The sequence below is a fragment of the Euleptes europaea genome, chromosome 2 (assembly GCF_029931775.1).
Source record: "Euleptes europaea isolate rEulEur1 chromosome 2, rEulEur1.hap1, whole genome shotgun sequence".
Lineage (NCBI taxonomy): Eukaryota > Metazoa > Chordata > Lepidosauria > Squamata > Sphaerodactylidae > Euleptes > Euleptes europaea.
Genome location: NC_079313.1, coordinates 138,398,116 through 138,414,014, shown reverse-complemented (window position 1 = coordinate 138,414,014; position 15,899 = coordinate 138,398,116). Strand labels below are relative to the sequence as shown.

Below are 15,899 nucleotides of genomic sequence, written 5' to 3'. Positions count from 1 at the left end.
CTTGCAGGGAGGCTGCCGGCTATAGCCAAGACCCCCAGCCCCAACACCACCCCTTCCCATACCGCAACACCTCCACACCACAGCCCAGCGATCTGGCGGCAACGGCTCTTCTTGCCATCTGGGTGCGACGGCGGCAACCACTTTCTGCTCCTTGTAGGAAAGGGGCTCTCAAAACTGCGGTCCCTCACCCCCGGAAGAGATGGCGGAAGGGGAGAACGGAAGACGCTATTTTGGTGTGCCCGAGCAAAGCTGGACCTGATGTAAGTCCCTTCGGGAGGGGGGGGGGGGTAACGGATTACGCTGGCTCCACTTCCCTAAGGAGACAAATCCTCCTTCAAGGGGCATGAGGGCATCGCCACGGGAGAAATTCTCAGACACTGGAAGGTACCGGTGACGCCCCCCCCCCCCACACACACACCAGCTTTAGCAGGCGAACCAAAACGTACAGCCTTTAACACTGCTGGTAACGTGACCCGAATGATATGGTGGCGTGGGCTCCCCAGGACCCTCGTCTGCAAAACGCATGGGGTGCGCCCCTCCTTCTCCCGGGGCCTTCGCTCATCATCTCACCACAAGGCACAAGACGCACAGCTTGGAGGGGCCGATGCAGTCGTCGTGGCAGAAGGCCCCGCAGCCCTTGCACATGATCATGGCTTTCAGGCGGCACGAGCACTTGAGCGAAATCTCTTCTGCGCTGCCACTGGCGAACATCTGGGCCGAGAGGGAGACGCCGCGGGAAGCTGCGAAGTTCGCCTTGTGGCCGAGCTGCATCACGCTCTCCGCCAGGCTCCTGGGGAAAACCGGAGCGCCGGAGGCATAGCTGAAGCCGGCTGAGCTCAGCTGCAGTTTGGACAGCTTCCCGTAGAAGGCCTGCTTGATGTTCAGCTGTGAGGGGATGGAGGAGGGCTCCAGGGGCTGAGCCAGCCCCTTCCCTGGCTCTCTGGGCAGCTTGAAAAAGGGGAGGTCCCTGGCCAAGGGGAGGCCCTGCAGGTGCTCCATTAGCTCCGCCGGGCTGGGCAGCGCCTCCTTCCTCTTCTCAACGCTCCTCTTGGCCGGGCCAGAGCAGGCCAGGACGTGCTTGTTCTCCACCCCTCCTCCGCCAACGTGCGTGCGCTGCCTGGGGGGCCAGTCCTCCCTTATGGATTGCGCGCCAACCCCAGGCGCCATGCCCTTTGGTGGCAGTGCTGGCTTGCTGGGCAATGGCACGCCTGTCACGGGAGAGGGTTCCGGCGCTTTGGAGGGCTGTGCTCGGGAAACGGCACTGCAGGGGAAGCCAGAGCCAAAGACCTTCTTCCCTGGCACTATGCGGGCCTTTGGAGCAGAAATGCCACTGGACGGAAGGGTCCCGCCGGGAGGTAAAAATCTCGTTGGCTTTAAACTCCCTTGAGGATTCCCACCAAGGACAGATTCTGCAGAGGTGGTCTTTTGTAGCAGGCCTGAGGCAGCTGAGGGATCTTTTTGGCCTTGGCAAGCACCGGGACAGAACGGCACTCCTCCCAGGCACGACTTCTCAGGCTTCTGGGTAACATGTGCCGCTTGGCCTGTGCAGCCCGACCTGGGACTGAAGTCGGGGCGCATCTTTAGCCTCGCAGGTTGTTTTTCTGGGCTCTCTCTAGGTAAGGCCATGGGCCCAGGAACGCAGTGCCTTTTCGGGGAGCCCCTCAGAGACCTTGGAGCAGGAGGTCCGTTTTGGGCTGCGTCGCTCGTATCCAGCCCCTGTTGGACCCAACAGCCAGCGCTCTTGCTCCCAAACAGGAAGTTGCCGTGTTCTGCAGGAGTCTGATCTGCAGCGCCCACCTTGGTGCAGCTGAGAGCCCCCGGGAAGACTGCGTTCAGGGGCAGGCTGGCCTTGAGCAGCTGCACCACGAGGGGATTGCTTGCTTCTACGGAAAGTGGCTTGGAAGTCCTCGAGGGGGGCGGCTGCCCTTGGCTTTCTACATCAATGTGGGGAGAGGACTCTGCAGCTTCCTGGGGAAGAGACTGCTGCAGCCCCCGCTCTTCAGGCTGACGGACATCGACAGGCCCTGCGGCCAAAGACAAGCCTCCCCTGTGCGTAGGGAAGTCAGTTCTTACATAACATTCGGATTGGATCCCACCGTATTCTTCCAGGCCGCCCCTGCTGGGAGCAGCCCCTTCCTCCTTAGCCCGGTCCAACTCCGCAGTCTCATCGCTCAGCTCAGCTTCCGCATCGGACGCCGTCTCAGTTGTCTCGCTCAGAATACTTTTGGTTTCCTCGTCGCTGGAGGGGTTGGCACTCTGCATCCCCGCTGGCTCTTGCTCACCCACCTCCATCCCCGCCTCCCACGGAGGAAGGCTTTTTTGGGGGGCCTCCACGCCAGGGGGAGTGTTTATGCCAGACAGCGAAACAGACTTGGCCTGACAAGCGTAGTCCTCGTCATCGCCACTCGGTCTCTCTCCCCTGAGCCACCGTCGTGCCATCTGAGGCGAGGGCACGTGGAACTGTGCGGCAGTGTCCTCCGTCCCAACGGCGCCAGAAGGCCCAGGATAAGGGAGACATTCCCCAGCCAGAAGTGCAGCTGCAGCTCCGTCTTCCACATTTGCCCCGCCCGGCTCTCTGCTCTCAGATGCCACATCTGCCCCCGGGCTGAAACCACCAGAGGAGCTCCTTCCCTTGCAGGTCAGAAGGGCAGGCTGGCCACTTACATGCACTTCAGCTCTAACAGTGTCTCCAAGAGGGTTCACCGGAGAGTCCTCTGGCCAAGTGGGGCTGGGGTGGCTCCCTGGAGGAAGCACCCTCCCCTCCTCTTGATCCCGAGCCCCCTGAGAAGCAGCGCCCGGCGACTGCCCACAGCTCACACCGCCCAGGAGAGGTCCAGAGGTACTGTCCAGCGGCGCTGCAGCCAGGCGATCGAGGGGCAGGTCGGTCGGGGCATCGTCCGAACGGCTGCTGCCAGAAGCCTCGGAAAAGCAGACAGCACCTTCGATCACGAGCGAGGCTGTGCTGGCGGTCTGCCCCAAGGCCGTAGTGCCCTCGGCTCTGGAAGGGGAGGCCTCTTTCCCGTAGGGGGGAGAGTTCCGTTTAGCCCCCTCGGAGCCGGGCTGCTCTAGGTGGGAAGGCAGCAATAGTTGTGTTCGCTGTAAATTTGACAGGCGCCTCCGGTGAGCTCTCTTGGACCTCCAGTGCTTTGGGTGGCCACCAGATCGCCTGCCTCTGCTGCGGGTGCTGCTGCCGCCGCCGCCACCACCACGGTTGCCGCCACCGCCGTCGTCCGGACTGCTGCCTCTGCCTCCTCCTGGCCCGCCCCCACCTCCAATGGGGGAGGCAGGAGCAGCAGCCTCTCGCTGGATCCTGCCTTGCAGAGCACGGGCCTTAAAGTCAGCAGGGGCTGCGGCCCTGTTTCGATCCTGGCCGGAGGGCTCTGGATTGGGGATAATCCGAGGACATATCTGGTAGGCGGCCTGACCTTTAACCACCCAGGGGGGTTTGATACGGGAAAGTTGAATCTGAAAGATAATCAGACAAGAAGAAGTCTCACTACTCAGCCTTTTGAGTTCTCTCACAGCAAACACATGAACACATGAAGCTGCCTTACACTGAATCAGACCCCTGAACCATCAAAGTCAGTATTGTCTATTCAGACCAGCACCGGCTCTTTAGGGTCTTGGGAAGAGGTCTTTCTCATCACCTACCTGCCTAGTTCCTTTAACTGGAGATGCCAGGGATTGAACCTGGGACCTTCTGCATGCCAAGCAGATGCTCTATCCCTGAGCCACGGCCCCTCCCCAAAGAATATGCAGGGGTGCAGTAGTGAACACATGAAGCTGCCTTACACTGAATCAGACCCTTGGCCCATCAAAGTTAGTATTGTCTACTCAGACCAGCAGCAGCTCTCCAGGGTCTCAGGCAGAGGTCCTTCACATCACCTACTTGCCTGGTCCCTTTAACTGGAGATGCTGGGGATTGAACCTGGGACCTTCTGCATGCCAAGCAGATGATCTACCACTGAGCCAAACAGCCCAGTCGAATCCCTGTTTAGGAACTTCTCAGAGCTGTTTTATACCGCTTAGTATCAGAGGGTGACCGTGTTGGACTGCAGCAGAACATTTCGATTTGAGTCCAGAAGTGCCTTAGAGACCGACAAGATTTTCGAGGTACGAGCTCTCAAGAGTCAAAGCTTCCCTCGCCAGATACGAAAGGAACTTTGACTCTCAAAAGTGTCCACGCAAACCATCTTGTTGGTCTCTAAGGTGCTCCTGGACTCCGTTTACCTGCTGTAGCAGCATGACAGCCCACATCAGCCCCAGCTTGGCAGAGCTGATTAAGTTAAGCAGGGTCAGTCCCTGGTTACTACTTGGATAGCAGACCAGCAAGTAAGACTGGGGCTGCTATGCAGAGGAAGGCAATGGCAAACGATCTCTGCTTGCCTCCTGCCTGGAATGCCCTGTGGATGGGGCTGTCGTGAGGCAGTTGTGACCTGGCAGCACACAAGTGTTAGGGTTGTGTACGCTGCCCCTTCTCACAAAGTATTCCTGGAACTAGTTTGGCGAGGGCACTATGGCAGGCTATTAAGACGCTTTCACGCATGCTGAATGCACTTTCATTCCAATTTCAATGCACTTTAATGATTTCGCACAGTAAAATCCCGCTGCAAAGTGCATTGAAAGTGCATTATTCGGCATGTGTGAAAGTGCCCTAGAGAGCCTTTGCTCCTCATTCACAGAGCTTCAGTTCCCACAGACAACCGGGAAGAACCACTAACTAAGCCAGTCTTGTACTTCATTTTATTATACAAGAATGGCTTTAATTATTCTAGTAAACTATTTCAGATTTTGAATAGGAAGCCTACTAATGCTTTGAGAGTAAGTGAATTTATAGGGTGGGATTACCCAGGGACAAGATTCTCACACCACCCCTTTCTCATAGGGCGAAAGGCTGACACCTCGCCAAGGGTGGGGCGGAGTGGCCACAGCAAACAAGGAGACTCAAGACAGCCACTGAGAAGGGGAGAGACGAAGAGCGGGCAGGAAGGTGTAAAGGTTTTATGGCACAACAGCCTCTAAAGCAAGACTGTACCACCCACGCCCCCAAGACAGCTGCCTCAAGCCCAAAGGAATGGCCGGGCCAAATATTTTAATGAAAATGGGAACAAGCGACCTCTTGCCACATCAGAGCAAAGGAGATTCCTAAAGAGCTTCAGGGAAAACGGAACTCCACAGGGATTCTCGGGTTCTGCTCCGTGGGGAAGTCCCACCTGGCCTACCCTGAGACAAATTTAAGGGCCAAGGCTGCTCCTCACTGCCACCCTGGACCTCTGCACAGAATGTCCTACCCCCACTGGGTGACACATGAAGCTGCCTTCTACTAAATCAGACCATCGGTCTATCAAAATCAGTATGGTCTTCTCAGACTGGCAGTGGCTCTCCAGGGTCTCAGGCAGAGAAGGGTCTTTCACATCACCTACTTGCCTAGTCCCTTTAACTGGAGATGCCAGGGATTGAACCTGGGACCTTCTGCATGCCAAACAGAAGCGCTACCACTGAGCCACAGCCCCTCCCAGGACCCGGGGGCCAGAGGCACCCACAGCCCACCCTGGAAGACTCTGGCCCCACTGCCCAAAGCCACCTCCCAGGCCTGAGCCCCTCCCCTACCCGGATGGGTGGGACTTTGGGTTCCTCTTTGGTGGGCTGTGGCTTTTCTGGGTGAACACTTTCAATTGTGTTACGAAAGGACTGACGGTCTTCGAGCCGGGGCTTCTTCTCGGGGAAGGAGGCGGAGGCGGCCTGCTCAAAGCACTTCCTCTTCTGCTCCTTGGGCTCCTGGTCATGGGACTCCTGCTGTGGCACGCTGGGAATTCTGCTCGCTGCTGCCGCTGGCGCATCACCTCCCTCACTTGGAAGCCTGGTGGCCTCAAGAGGACTCTCCGGCTTCGGAGAGGCCCGGCTCCCTTCGCGTGAGTCCACCTCTGGTTCCGCCTCTCTACGGTCAGAGGGCTCCGACTCCACAGGTGGCGCCTCTTTGGCACTCTCGGCTGGCTCTTGCTCGCGCGGCTTATACAGGCTCCTGCGGGTTCTGCAGTGGAGGGAGCGCTTCTTGAAATGCCCGTCCCGCTGCCGGGTGACAGGGCCACGCTGCGGCCTCGCAGGTCCCCCTGGGGCAGATGGGGCAGTGCCATTCTTTGTATCCTCTGGCACAGAGTTTTGCTCTGGAAGCTCTCCTCTGGTCAAGCCCAACCTGTAGAACAGGGACAGGACAAGTTAGGGGACTGTTTTGTTAGAAGGAAGAGCAAAAATGGAGCATAGCTCAGGTGCATGCGTGCTCGACTGCAGTCACAGGGAGCAGTGCGAATGCTAACTGTCTCTTGAGGCACACTGTGCGCAGCCAGGTAAGAAGAAGAGCTGGCTTTTATATGCCGACTTTCTCTACCTTTTAAGGAGACCCAAACCGGCTTACAATCTCCTTCCCTTCCTCTCCCCACAACAGACAAACCTGTGAGGTAGGCAGGGCTGAGAGAACTCGGAGAGAACTGTGACTGGCCCAAGGTCACCTCTCAGGCTTCATGTGGAGGAGAGGGGAATCGAACCCGGTTCACCAGATTAGAGTCCACTGCTCATGTAGAGAAGAGGGGAATCGAACCTGGTCCTCCAGATTAGAGTCCATGGCTCTTAACTACTACACCACGCTGGCTCTCAAGTGCCAAAGCACAAGGGCTAAGCTGGATGGAGAGTGGAATCCCCTCCTGGGCCTGTATCACTCCCGGCCAGGTCCAAACCAAGGGCCACCAGGGCTCTGCTTGGACCTGGCCGCCAGCAGCCTGGGGTAAGAAGGGATGGGCGCCCCTTGTTTGGACCACAAAACACCTGGTACCAGCTTCGGTCAGACACAGCTGAATGGGTTTAACTGTTTTAAGTTGAAGTGTGGTCGATGAAGCCGCTGTCAGAAAAAGAATAGGTTTTTATATGCCAACTTTCTCTACCACTTAAGGAAGAATCAAACCGACTTACAATCACCTTCCCTTCCCCACAACAGACACCCTGTGAGGTAGGTGGGGCTGAGAGATGTCTGACTAGCCCAAGGTCACTCAGCTGGTTTTGTGTGTAGGAGTGGGGAAACTAACCAGGTTCTACAGATCATAGTCCACCGCTCCAAACCACAGCTCTTAACCACTATACCTTGCTGGCCCTTGCATAAGCATCCCAGGGACTTTTCGCAAGAACATGGGGAGAAAGGGGGTTCCCCCCCAGCCCCAGGTAGAATTCAGCCTATATGTTGCCCTCCCCGCCCACTTGTATCTTCAGAAGCAAAAGAGATCAAGTCTGAAGCGACAGCAGGAAACTGAAGGAACCTGGAGTATTTCCTGGGCACTGAAGTGAGAGGCCGCTAACTGTATACACACACACGCACTTACTTCTGCCCATAGTAGTCCTCAAAGAATCTCTCCTTCCACTGCTCCATTTTCTTCTCTTTCTCCATTTCCTGTCTTATGCGAACTTGCATTTCATGAGTGAACTCACCTGCAAAAAAAAAAAAAAAAAAAAAAAACCACACCTGGAATCTGCTGCTGGCACGAGGAGGCTGGCAGGGGAATTCCAACGGATCCAGCCTGACTAGAGGAATTCAGGGCAGAAGACACCAGAAGCCTCTGTGATCTATCAGATGGCTGCAGAAGGGGAGCGGCTGTGGCTCAGTTTGTAGAGCATCTGCTTGGCATGCAGAAGGTCCCAAGTTCAATCCCCGGCATCTCCAATTAAAGGGACTAGGCAGGTAGGTGATGTGAAAGACCCTTCTCTGCCTGAGACCCTGGAGAGCCGCTGCCCGTCTGAGTAGACAATACTGACTTTGATGGACCAAGGGTCTGATTCAGTAGAAGGCAGCTTCATGTGTTCATGCCACACACACACACACACACACACACACACACAACATGTACGAAGCTGCCTCACACTGGATCAGGCCATCAAGACCAGTGCTGTCTACTCAGACCGCCAGCAGCTCTCCAGGGCCTCAGGCAGAGAAAGTCTTCCCCATCATCTACTGCCTGATCCCTTTGGGTGGAGATGCCAGGGACTGAACCAGAGACCTTCTGCATGCCGAGCAGAGGCTCTCCCACGCAGCCACAGCCCCTCCCAGTCAAGTCAGGACTTCCCCTCCCCCTTATGCCTGGGAATGCTAGATGAGGACCAATATCAGCTGTGACCTTCTGGCTATTTATGCATGGCTGCTTCCTTGTGGTCACCCCACCAACTGCTTCAGGGCTTTGCTTTGATTATGCTTGCATAATCACTTCACTCTCCCCATGCGTTGCCACACACTTCCCCCGCATTTTCTAGATTCGTGCTTAGCCACGTATAAATGGCCCCTATGTCCAAAAACGGTTACACTGCACTTGAAGAGCTGCAGAAACAACTAAAACCACCAAAGATGGGCAAGAAAGAGAAAGGAGGACCTTTGCGTAATATGATCAATGAAAGGTAACCAATGTTGAGCAAAGCTTTAATACTGACCTGAGTAAGTCTTACTAACTTTAAGTGAAATACACCCCCCTCTTTGCAAATGATAGAAATTTACACACAGACAGAAGTTCTACTGATTGTAATGGTCATCTTAACCCAGAGGCTCCTCAACAGAAAACCTGCTTAGAGAAGACAAATGTCCCAGAAAGATTCCCCTTTCTCCCCATTAGGGAACATCTGCAACACACAACAGATGGGGAATACTGCCAAACCAGAAAGCCCTGGCACCCACTCCAAGAAGCCCTCTCCGCTCCAGAAGTGAAGAAGAATTGATTTTTATATGCCAACTTTCTCTACCACTTAGGGAAGAATCAAACCAGCTTACAATCACCTTCCCTTCCCCTACCCACAAGAGATACCCTGTGAGGTAGGTGAGGCTGAGAGAGTGTGACTAGCCCAAGATCACTCAGATGGCTTCATGTGTAGGAGTGGGGAAACAAATTCAGTTCACCAGATTAGCCTCTGCCGCTCAAGTGGAGGAGTGGCCAATCAAACCCTGCTCTCCAGATCAGAGTCTACCACTCCAAACTACCACTCTTAACCACAGTGCCTCACCATCCTGAAGTGGAGGCACCCCCTGCTCCCAGAACTACCCCCAAAGAAGAAGCCACGGGCTCACCATCAGCCAGCCGCTCCCGCCAGCTCTGGGCAGCATGGGTGAAGAACTCGTTGTTCAGAGCGCTCCCGCTGAGTCGCATCAGTCCGTCTGCGCCGGTCTGAAAGGAAGGAAGCACAGGGAACAGGTAGCATGCATGACTCCCAAAGGCTGACTCCCCTAAAATCTTGTTGGTGGCTAAGGTGCTGCTGGATTCGAATCATAGAATCATAAGAGGTGGAAGGGACCATACAGGCCATCTAGTCCAACCCCCTGCTCAATGAAGGATCAGCCTAGAGCATCCCTGACAAGTGCTTGTCCAGCCTCTGCTTGAAGGCTGCCAGTGAGGGGAGCTCACCATCTCCCTAGATAGCTGATTCCACTGTCAAACAACCCTTACTGTAAAAATTTTTCCTAATATCCAGCCAGTACCTTTCCTCCCACAATTTAAACCCATTATTGCAAGCCCTATCCTCTGCTGCCAACAGGAACAGCTCCCTGCCTTCCTCAAAGTGACAGCCCTTCAAATAAGAAGAGTTGGTTTTCATATGCCGACTTTCTCTACCACTTAAGACAGAATCAAACTGGCTTACAATCACCTTCCCTTCCCCTCTCCACGACAGACACCCTGTGAGGTTGGTTGGGCTGAGAGAGCTCTAAGAGAACTGTGACTAGCCCAAGATCACCCAGCTGGCTTCGTGTGTAGGAGTGGGGAAACCAACCTGGTTCACTAGATTCACCTCTGCCGCTCATGTGGAGTGGGGAATCAAACCCAGTTCTGCAGATCAGAGTCCACCGCTCCAAACCACCGCTGTTAACCACTGCACCACGCTGGCTCTCACTTAAATACTTCAAGAGAGTAATCGTGTCCCCCCTCAACCTCCTCTTCTCCAGACTGAACATTCCCAACTCCCTCAGCCTTTCCTCGTAGGTCTCCAGGCTCCTGATCATCCTCGTTGCTCTCCTCTGCACACGCTCCATCCTGTCCACATCCTTTTTGAAGGAATTCCGCTGTTCCACTGCAGACACCCCCTCCCCCCAAGCAATCCTTCTGGAAAAGAGGCCTGAGGCTCCAAAGCCACGGCTGACGGGGAGCCCTACCTGCCTGTCCACTTCAGGGAGGAGAAGCAGGAGCTGCTGCTGGAAGGGCAGGGGCAGCGCGTTGAAGGTCCGGGAATTGATCAGGGCTCGCAGGTTTGTGTTCACCAGGATGGAGCCCGGCGTCTCGAAGTCTACATCGTCGCCCCGGTTCCTCTTCATTTGTCCTGCAGTTTCCAAAGAGCCCCGTAAAACCAGAAAAACTTAAAAGGGCAGCGCTCAAGGAACATCCCCCCCCTCAACTGCAGCTTATCTGAAGGATCTCAAAAAAGGTCAACATGACTGATCTGCACCAGCCTGAGAGAGTATTTGCAAGCTCGCCCGGAAGAGGGAGAGACCCACCGAGCCGCTTCCAGCAGTCTCCTGTGCAGTCAGCTCACGGTCATTGCTGAAGAACAGCCGGTCCTCCGCCCAACCCATCGCTGAAGAACAGCCAGTCCTCCGCCCAACCCAGCAGCACCTTCAGAAACTCACTGCCACATCTTGCAGCGATGGCCGCTAGCCAGGATGGCTTCGAAAGGGCATTAGGCGTATGCGTGAAGGAAGGGCCGGTCCAATGACTATCACGGCCGCCCCGGCTAAATGAAACTTCTGTCTCTCTGAAGAGCAGCTGCTCAGGGCTAGCCACAGGGGAAGCTCTGGCCTCTGTGCCTTTCGGAAACGTCCAGTTGCCACGGTCAGAAACAGGACATGAGATCGGATGGGCGGTTGCCTGATCTGGTAGAGCTCTTGCGTTTTTTGTTCCAGTAGAGCAGCGACTGGAGTACATCTAAACAGCTGTGTCAAGAAAGCTGCTCACAAGCTCTTTCCAAAAGCACAGAGAGCCCTGGCTTTTATTGACCTCCTTCATTTATACTCTGCCTTTCTCCACAAAGGGGACCCGAAACAGCTAACATCGTTCTCCTCTCCTCCGTTTCATCCTCACAACAACCCTGTGAGGTGGGTCAGTTAAATAGTTAAATTGTGGAACTCCCTGCCCCAGGATACAGTGATGGCTGCCAACTTGGAAGGCTTGAAGAGGGGAGTGGACATGTTCATGGAGGAGAGGGCTATCCATGGCTACTGGTCAAAATGGATACTAGTCATGATGCATCCCTATTCTCTCCAGGATCACAGGAGCATGCCCATTATATGAGGGGCTTTGGAACACAGGCAGGATAATGCTGCTGCTGTCGTCTTGCTTGTGGGCTTCCTAGAGGCACCTGATTGGCCACTGTGGGAACAGATTGCTAAACTCGATGGGCCTTGGTCTGATCCAGCTCAGCCTTTCTTATGTTCTTATGTCAGTCTGAGAGTGCCTGACTGGCCCAAGGTCATCCAGCGAGCTTCTGTGGCAGAGTGGGGATTCGAACCTAGGTCTCCCAGGTCCTAGTCTGACTCTCTAGCCAGTACCCCACACAAGCTTTCAGCAGAATCTACTTCCAGTACTATGGGAGAGTGGGATTATGGGGGTACAACTTGAAGAACTGAGGCTGTCTTCTCCCAGTCAAGACAGAGGCACCTACCACCCGCGGGCTTCCGGAATCCTCGGAGCAGCTGCGAAGGGTCCCTCGCAATTTCTGCCCTGCTGCGTGCTGCGGGGCTGCCCAGGGCCGCACAGCTGCCGCTGCTCTCCCCACCACCCTGTCTTCCGGCGAAGCCTGAAAGAAACGCACAGGGGTGAGCGGTGGAATCTTCGCTGGGCATGCTCTGTGGTGGCGGTGGCACGAGAGCTCTCTCGACAGAATGGGGGGGGGGAAGCGCTCCTGAGCCAATGCTTGGGGCACCCCTGTTTGGTCAGCTGCTCTTCACTTCTCCCGCTGCAATCCCCGGGAATACTGGGGAGGAGAGGGGGCGGAGGGTCTGCAGCGGGCCAGGGGCGCCCAGAAAGGACTGGTCCGCTGGGCAGGTCAAAGGAAGCCTGCCCAACTTCCTCTGGTTTCAAAGCTCCCCCTTGCCCCTTTCCACCTGGTGTCTTTGTCCCTTCTCTTTCACTGCGACTGTGTTCTTTTTACACGGGGCCTAGATGTGACCACGAGGCAAATACTAAAAACAGAAAGATGGCAACATTATTATTATTCCAGTGTACGAATGGTTTGAGAGTCATTTTCTTTTGTTTATCCTTACAAAAGTGGTAGGAAGAAGAAGAAGCAGAAGAGTTGTTTTTTATATGCTGACTTTATCACTTAAGGGAGAATCAAACCGGCCTACAATCACCTTCCCTTCCCCTCCCCACAACAGACACCCTTTGAGGTAGATGGGGCTGAGGACTCACCCAAGGTCACCCACCAGGCTTCATGTGTAGGAGTGGGAAAACAAATCCAGTTCACCAGATTAGCCTCTGCCACTCATGTGGAGAGTGGAGAATCAAACCCGGTTCTCCAGATCAGAGTCCACAGCTCCAAACCACCGCTCTTAACCACTACACCACGCTGGCTCTCAAGTGAGGGCACCAGATTTTAACTGCTCAGGATCATCTCGAAAATATAGCACGACCAGAGATTTTAACATAAGCCTCCTGTGTGAAGACCCTGCAATAATCTACAGTCGAGGCAAAATGGGATATTTTCTCCTTCATCATTATGAAGTCAGGAGTGGGGATTTCTAAGCCTATGGGACAGATCCTCCTTTTCATTTTAAAGTACATGTCTCAGGAAGCCATATTCTGAATAAGTTTCCAGCTACAGTCAGTCAGATCTAGCCTTGGTGATCCACGCCTTAGTTATATTAGACTGGACTGCTGCAATGTGTTCTACATGGGGCTACCACAAACACATGAAGCTGCCTTTTACTGAATCAGACCTTCGGTCCATTGAAGTCAGTATTGTCTACTCAGACCAGCAGTGGCTCTCCAGGGTCTCAGGCAGAGTCTTTCCTATCACCTACTAGCCTGGTTCCTTTAACTGGAGATGCCGGGGGATTAATCCTGGGACCTTCTGCACATCGAGCAGATGCTCTACCACTGAGCCACAGCCCCCCTACCCTTGAAGAGTGTTTGGAAGCTGCAGCTAGCGCAGAATGCTATAGCTAGATGTCCAGGTTGGGGCCGGCTATCAGGAGCACATGGCCCCAATACGGCAGCAATTAGTACCTAAGTTTCACAACCCTGTAGGACTAGCCCTCGGGCAGCCATGAGGATTCATTAAACCGGGGTGGGGAAAGTCTGCTTACCTGATGAAGTTTCCATGTGAGCTCCGTTTACTTTCAGGGGTGTCAAAACGACACGAGGAAGCATCACTCCAGTCTTCTTCTTCTGTTTGCTGGTCTACATCACACAGGAGAATCAAGAGACAGACAGGGTTGGCAGGGAAGGATCAGCACCGATTAAGAGGCCAAGTGGCCTCTCCCAGCAAGAAGCTCCTGGGAGATGCTATACACATCCTGAAACGCTGGACACAGCATACAAGGCGTGAGCTGCGAGCCATGTTTTAAGGCACGTGGACAAACTATTTTAATGTAAAGCCACACAGAATAAAAGGCTTTTAGATATTTTTTTTACCTTGTACAACATTTATGTATATGTCAGGATGTGTATTGTAAAATTGTGTATGTATGACCACTGAAGAAGGCCTGTAAAAGGTCGAAGCGAGTCTGGTCAGGTTCTGGACATTTTATGTACTAACATCAACTGTTATGTGTTGGTAATATTTGTAACTGTGCTTATGCTTTTTAAGAAGCCTGTACCTTAGGCCCTGTGATTTTAAATACAATTGTGCACAATACATAATAAAAATACATTTATGGGTTGTTAGGTAGTGTTTACCTCAACCCCTCTGGTTTCCCCTTACTTTTACGTTGAATGTCTTTGTTCCCTTTTTTCTTCAGTTGTTTAGCAGTAGATGGGTAGCCGTGTTACTCTGTCGCTAGCAGTAGAAAAGATCAAGAGTCCAATGGCACCTTAAAGCCTAGCAAAATTTCAGGCAGGGTAGGAGCTTTCGTGAGCCACAGCTTGTAACTTGTAACTTGAATTTGTTTGACTTATCCATAAATTGAATTTTCTGTAAGCATATGCTTAAGTTGGAACTTTACCTGGTGAATTGACAACCTGTATTTTGTTTGTCTAATTTAAAGAGACTGACTTTAGAAATCCACAATTGTATTTAATAGTTTTTTTTTTATATAAGAGGTACTACTGTATGCTTTTGCAGTTGGGAAAACAAGCCTTATCAGACAGATTTTTTAATGATCCATTGTTCTCAGCTCTGCCCGGGACCCACATCAAACACCACACTTTCCCCTTGTAAGTCACTTAGGACTCAGTTCTCCTCTCGCTTGAGTGTACACACCACGGAAGCACCTCACGTGGAAGGTGGGTGAGCCTGATGTTGCCACCCTACCGGGCCTCATTTCCCCCACACCAGTCCCCGTGCAGCGCCCGAGAAGTCCTTACCTGTGAAGCCACTCTGTGGCTCTCCCGAAGAGCGGGCATGCTTTTGCTCTGAGGCTCTGTGGAACAAGAGGCGTTTGAGGAGGTTTCATCTAGAGACACTGCAAAGGGGAAAACCACCCTATCAACATCCACAGAATCCACAAGCAGTCCGGAGACCATTTTACTAAATTATATACCAGATATACAAAAAGATTTACAAGACGTATTCCTTCATATGTTAACAACAGCTAGAATTAACTTTGCAAGATATTGGAAAGGAAACAAATTCCCAGATATAAACAATTGGATTGATAAGGTTAAACAAATGTATGTACTAATTAAGCTGACTTATTATAAAAATGATAAAGATATGGAAGATCTAGATGCTGTCTGGATCCCAATAATATCCAGAATGGAAAAATTAAAAAAAAAAATGGAACGTGGCGAGGAAAGCGAGTAACGTTTTTGCTGACTTTAATATGTATAGCTGAGTTTTTTTTATCTTTTATTATTGTTACTAGCTGTACCCTGGCCCTGAGCTTTGTTGATGGTGATTGCAAACGCCAATCGAATTGGGAACTGCAATCTCTTAAATTGAAATGGAATATCCGTTGGAATCATAGGAATGCGAGGAATGAGGTCATCTTCACCTATGAAAGGTCCTGTCAAGATTGTTGCTTCTACGACGTTGCTCATGAATTTTTTTACTGCAAGCCGCGTGCCGTTGCAAAGCTTTGTCTGGTTGATATTTGGCAACATGATAATTGGCACGCTGATTTTCAATTGCAGTACGTGCGGTGGCATCCCTGGCAGATCGAGTGAATTCAAAAATTCTGTTCGATAATTAACCGCTTCATCTGCTTCCACAACAGTGTTGACGGACTTGTATGTGACTGCCTCGCTTTGAATGTGAGACTGAATAATATTGTTAAGTTCGTAGACGTCTTTGTTCTTGGCCGCAAGAACAGCTCGTTCACTCAGCCAATCGTGATTCTTATAATTGGTTTGAATATTGGGAAATACTTTTTCAACCAATTCTTCTTTTGACGTCACTAAATTGCAGAAGTTATAAGGCAATAAATTCGTCCTGAGGTCAGGACGTTCCCAATTTCCAGCAATTGATGTGAGAATATCTCAGCTGATCGATCGTTTTGCAGCTGGACACGCATATTTGTAGTTAATTTTAACGTCTTTACGTGTCGCCACAAAGTAGAGTATTTCAGGCAAGCATTTATTTTGTCCGCTGGTGTCGATCGAGGAATTACAGGTAATGTTTGCCTGAAATCTCCTGCAAGAAATATTAATGCGTTCCCAAATGGTCTGATGTTTCCACGCAAATCTTGCAATGATCGATCAAGAGCCTCGAGCGATTTCTTGTGCGCCATT

General features: G+C 52.6%; 1 protein-coding gene across 1 annotated transcript in view; it reads right to left on the bottom strand.

Annotated features, from left to right (window-relative positions):
* Positions 1-503: 503 nt before the first annotated feature.
* The window catches only part of ASXL1 (ASXL transcriptional regulator 1), a 42,649-nt gene continuing 27,253 nt past the window's right edge, over positions 504-15,899 (bottom strand). The window contains exons 6-13 of the mRNA XM_056844935.1: positions 14,535-14,632; positions 13,316-13,409; positions 11,671-11,805; positions 10,169-10,332; positions 9,092-9,188; positions 7,368-7,473; positions 5,611-6,193; positions 504-3,465 (exon numbers count right to left, since the gene is read on the bottom strand). Coding sequence (XP_056700913.1) covers positions 562-3,465; positions 5,611-6,193; positions 7,368-7,473; positions 9,092-9,188; positions 10,169-10,332; positions 11,671-11,805; positions 13,316-13,409; positions 14,535-14,632 — 4,181 coding nt within the window. The 3' untranslated portion in view covers positions 504-561. The remainder of the gene's footprint in view (positions 3,466-5,610; positions 6,194-7,367; positions 7,474-9,091; positions 9,189-10,168; positions 10,333-11,670; positions 11,806-13,315; positions 13,410-14,534; positions 14,633-15,899) is intronic.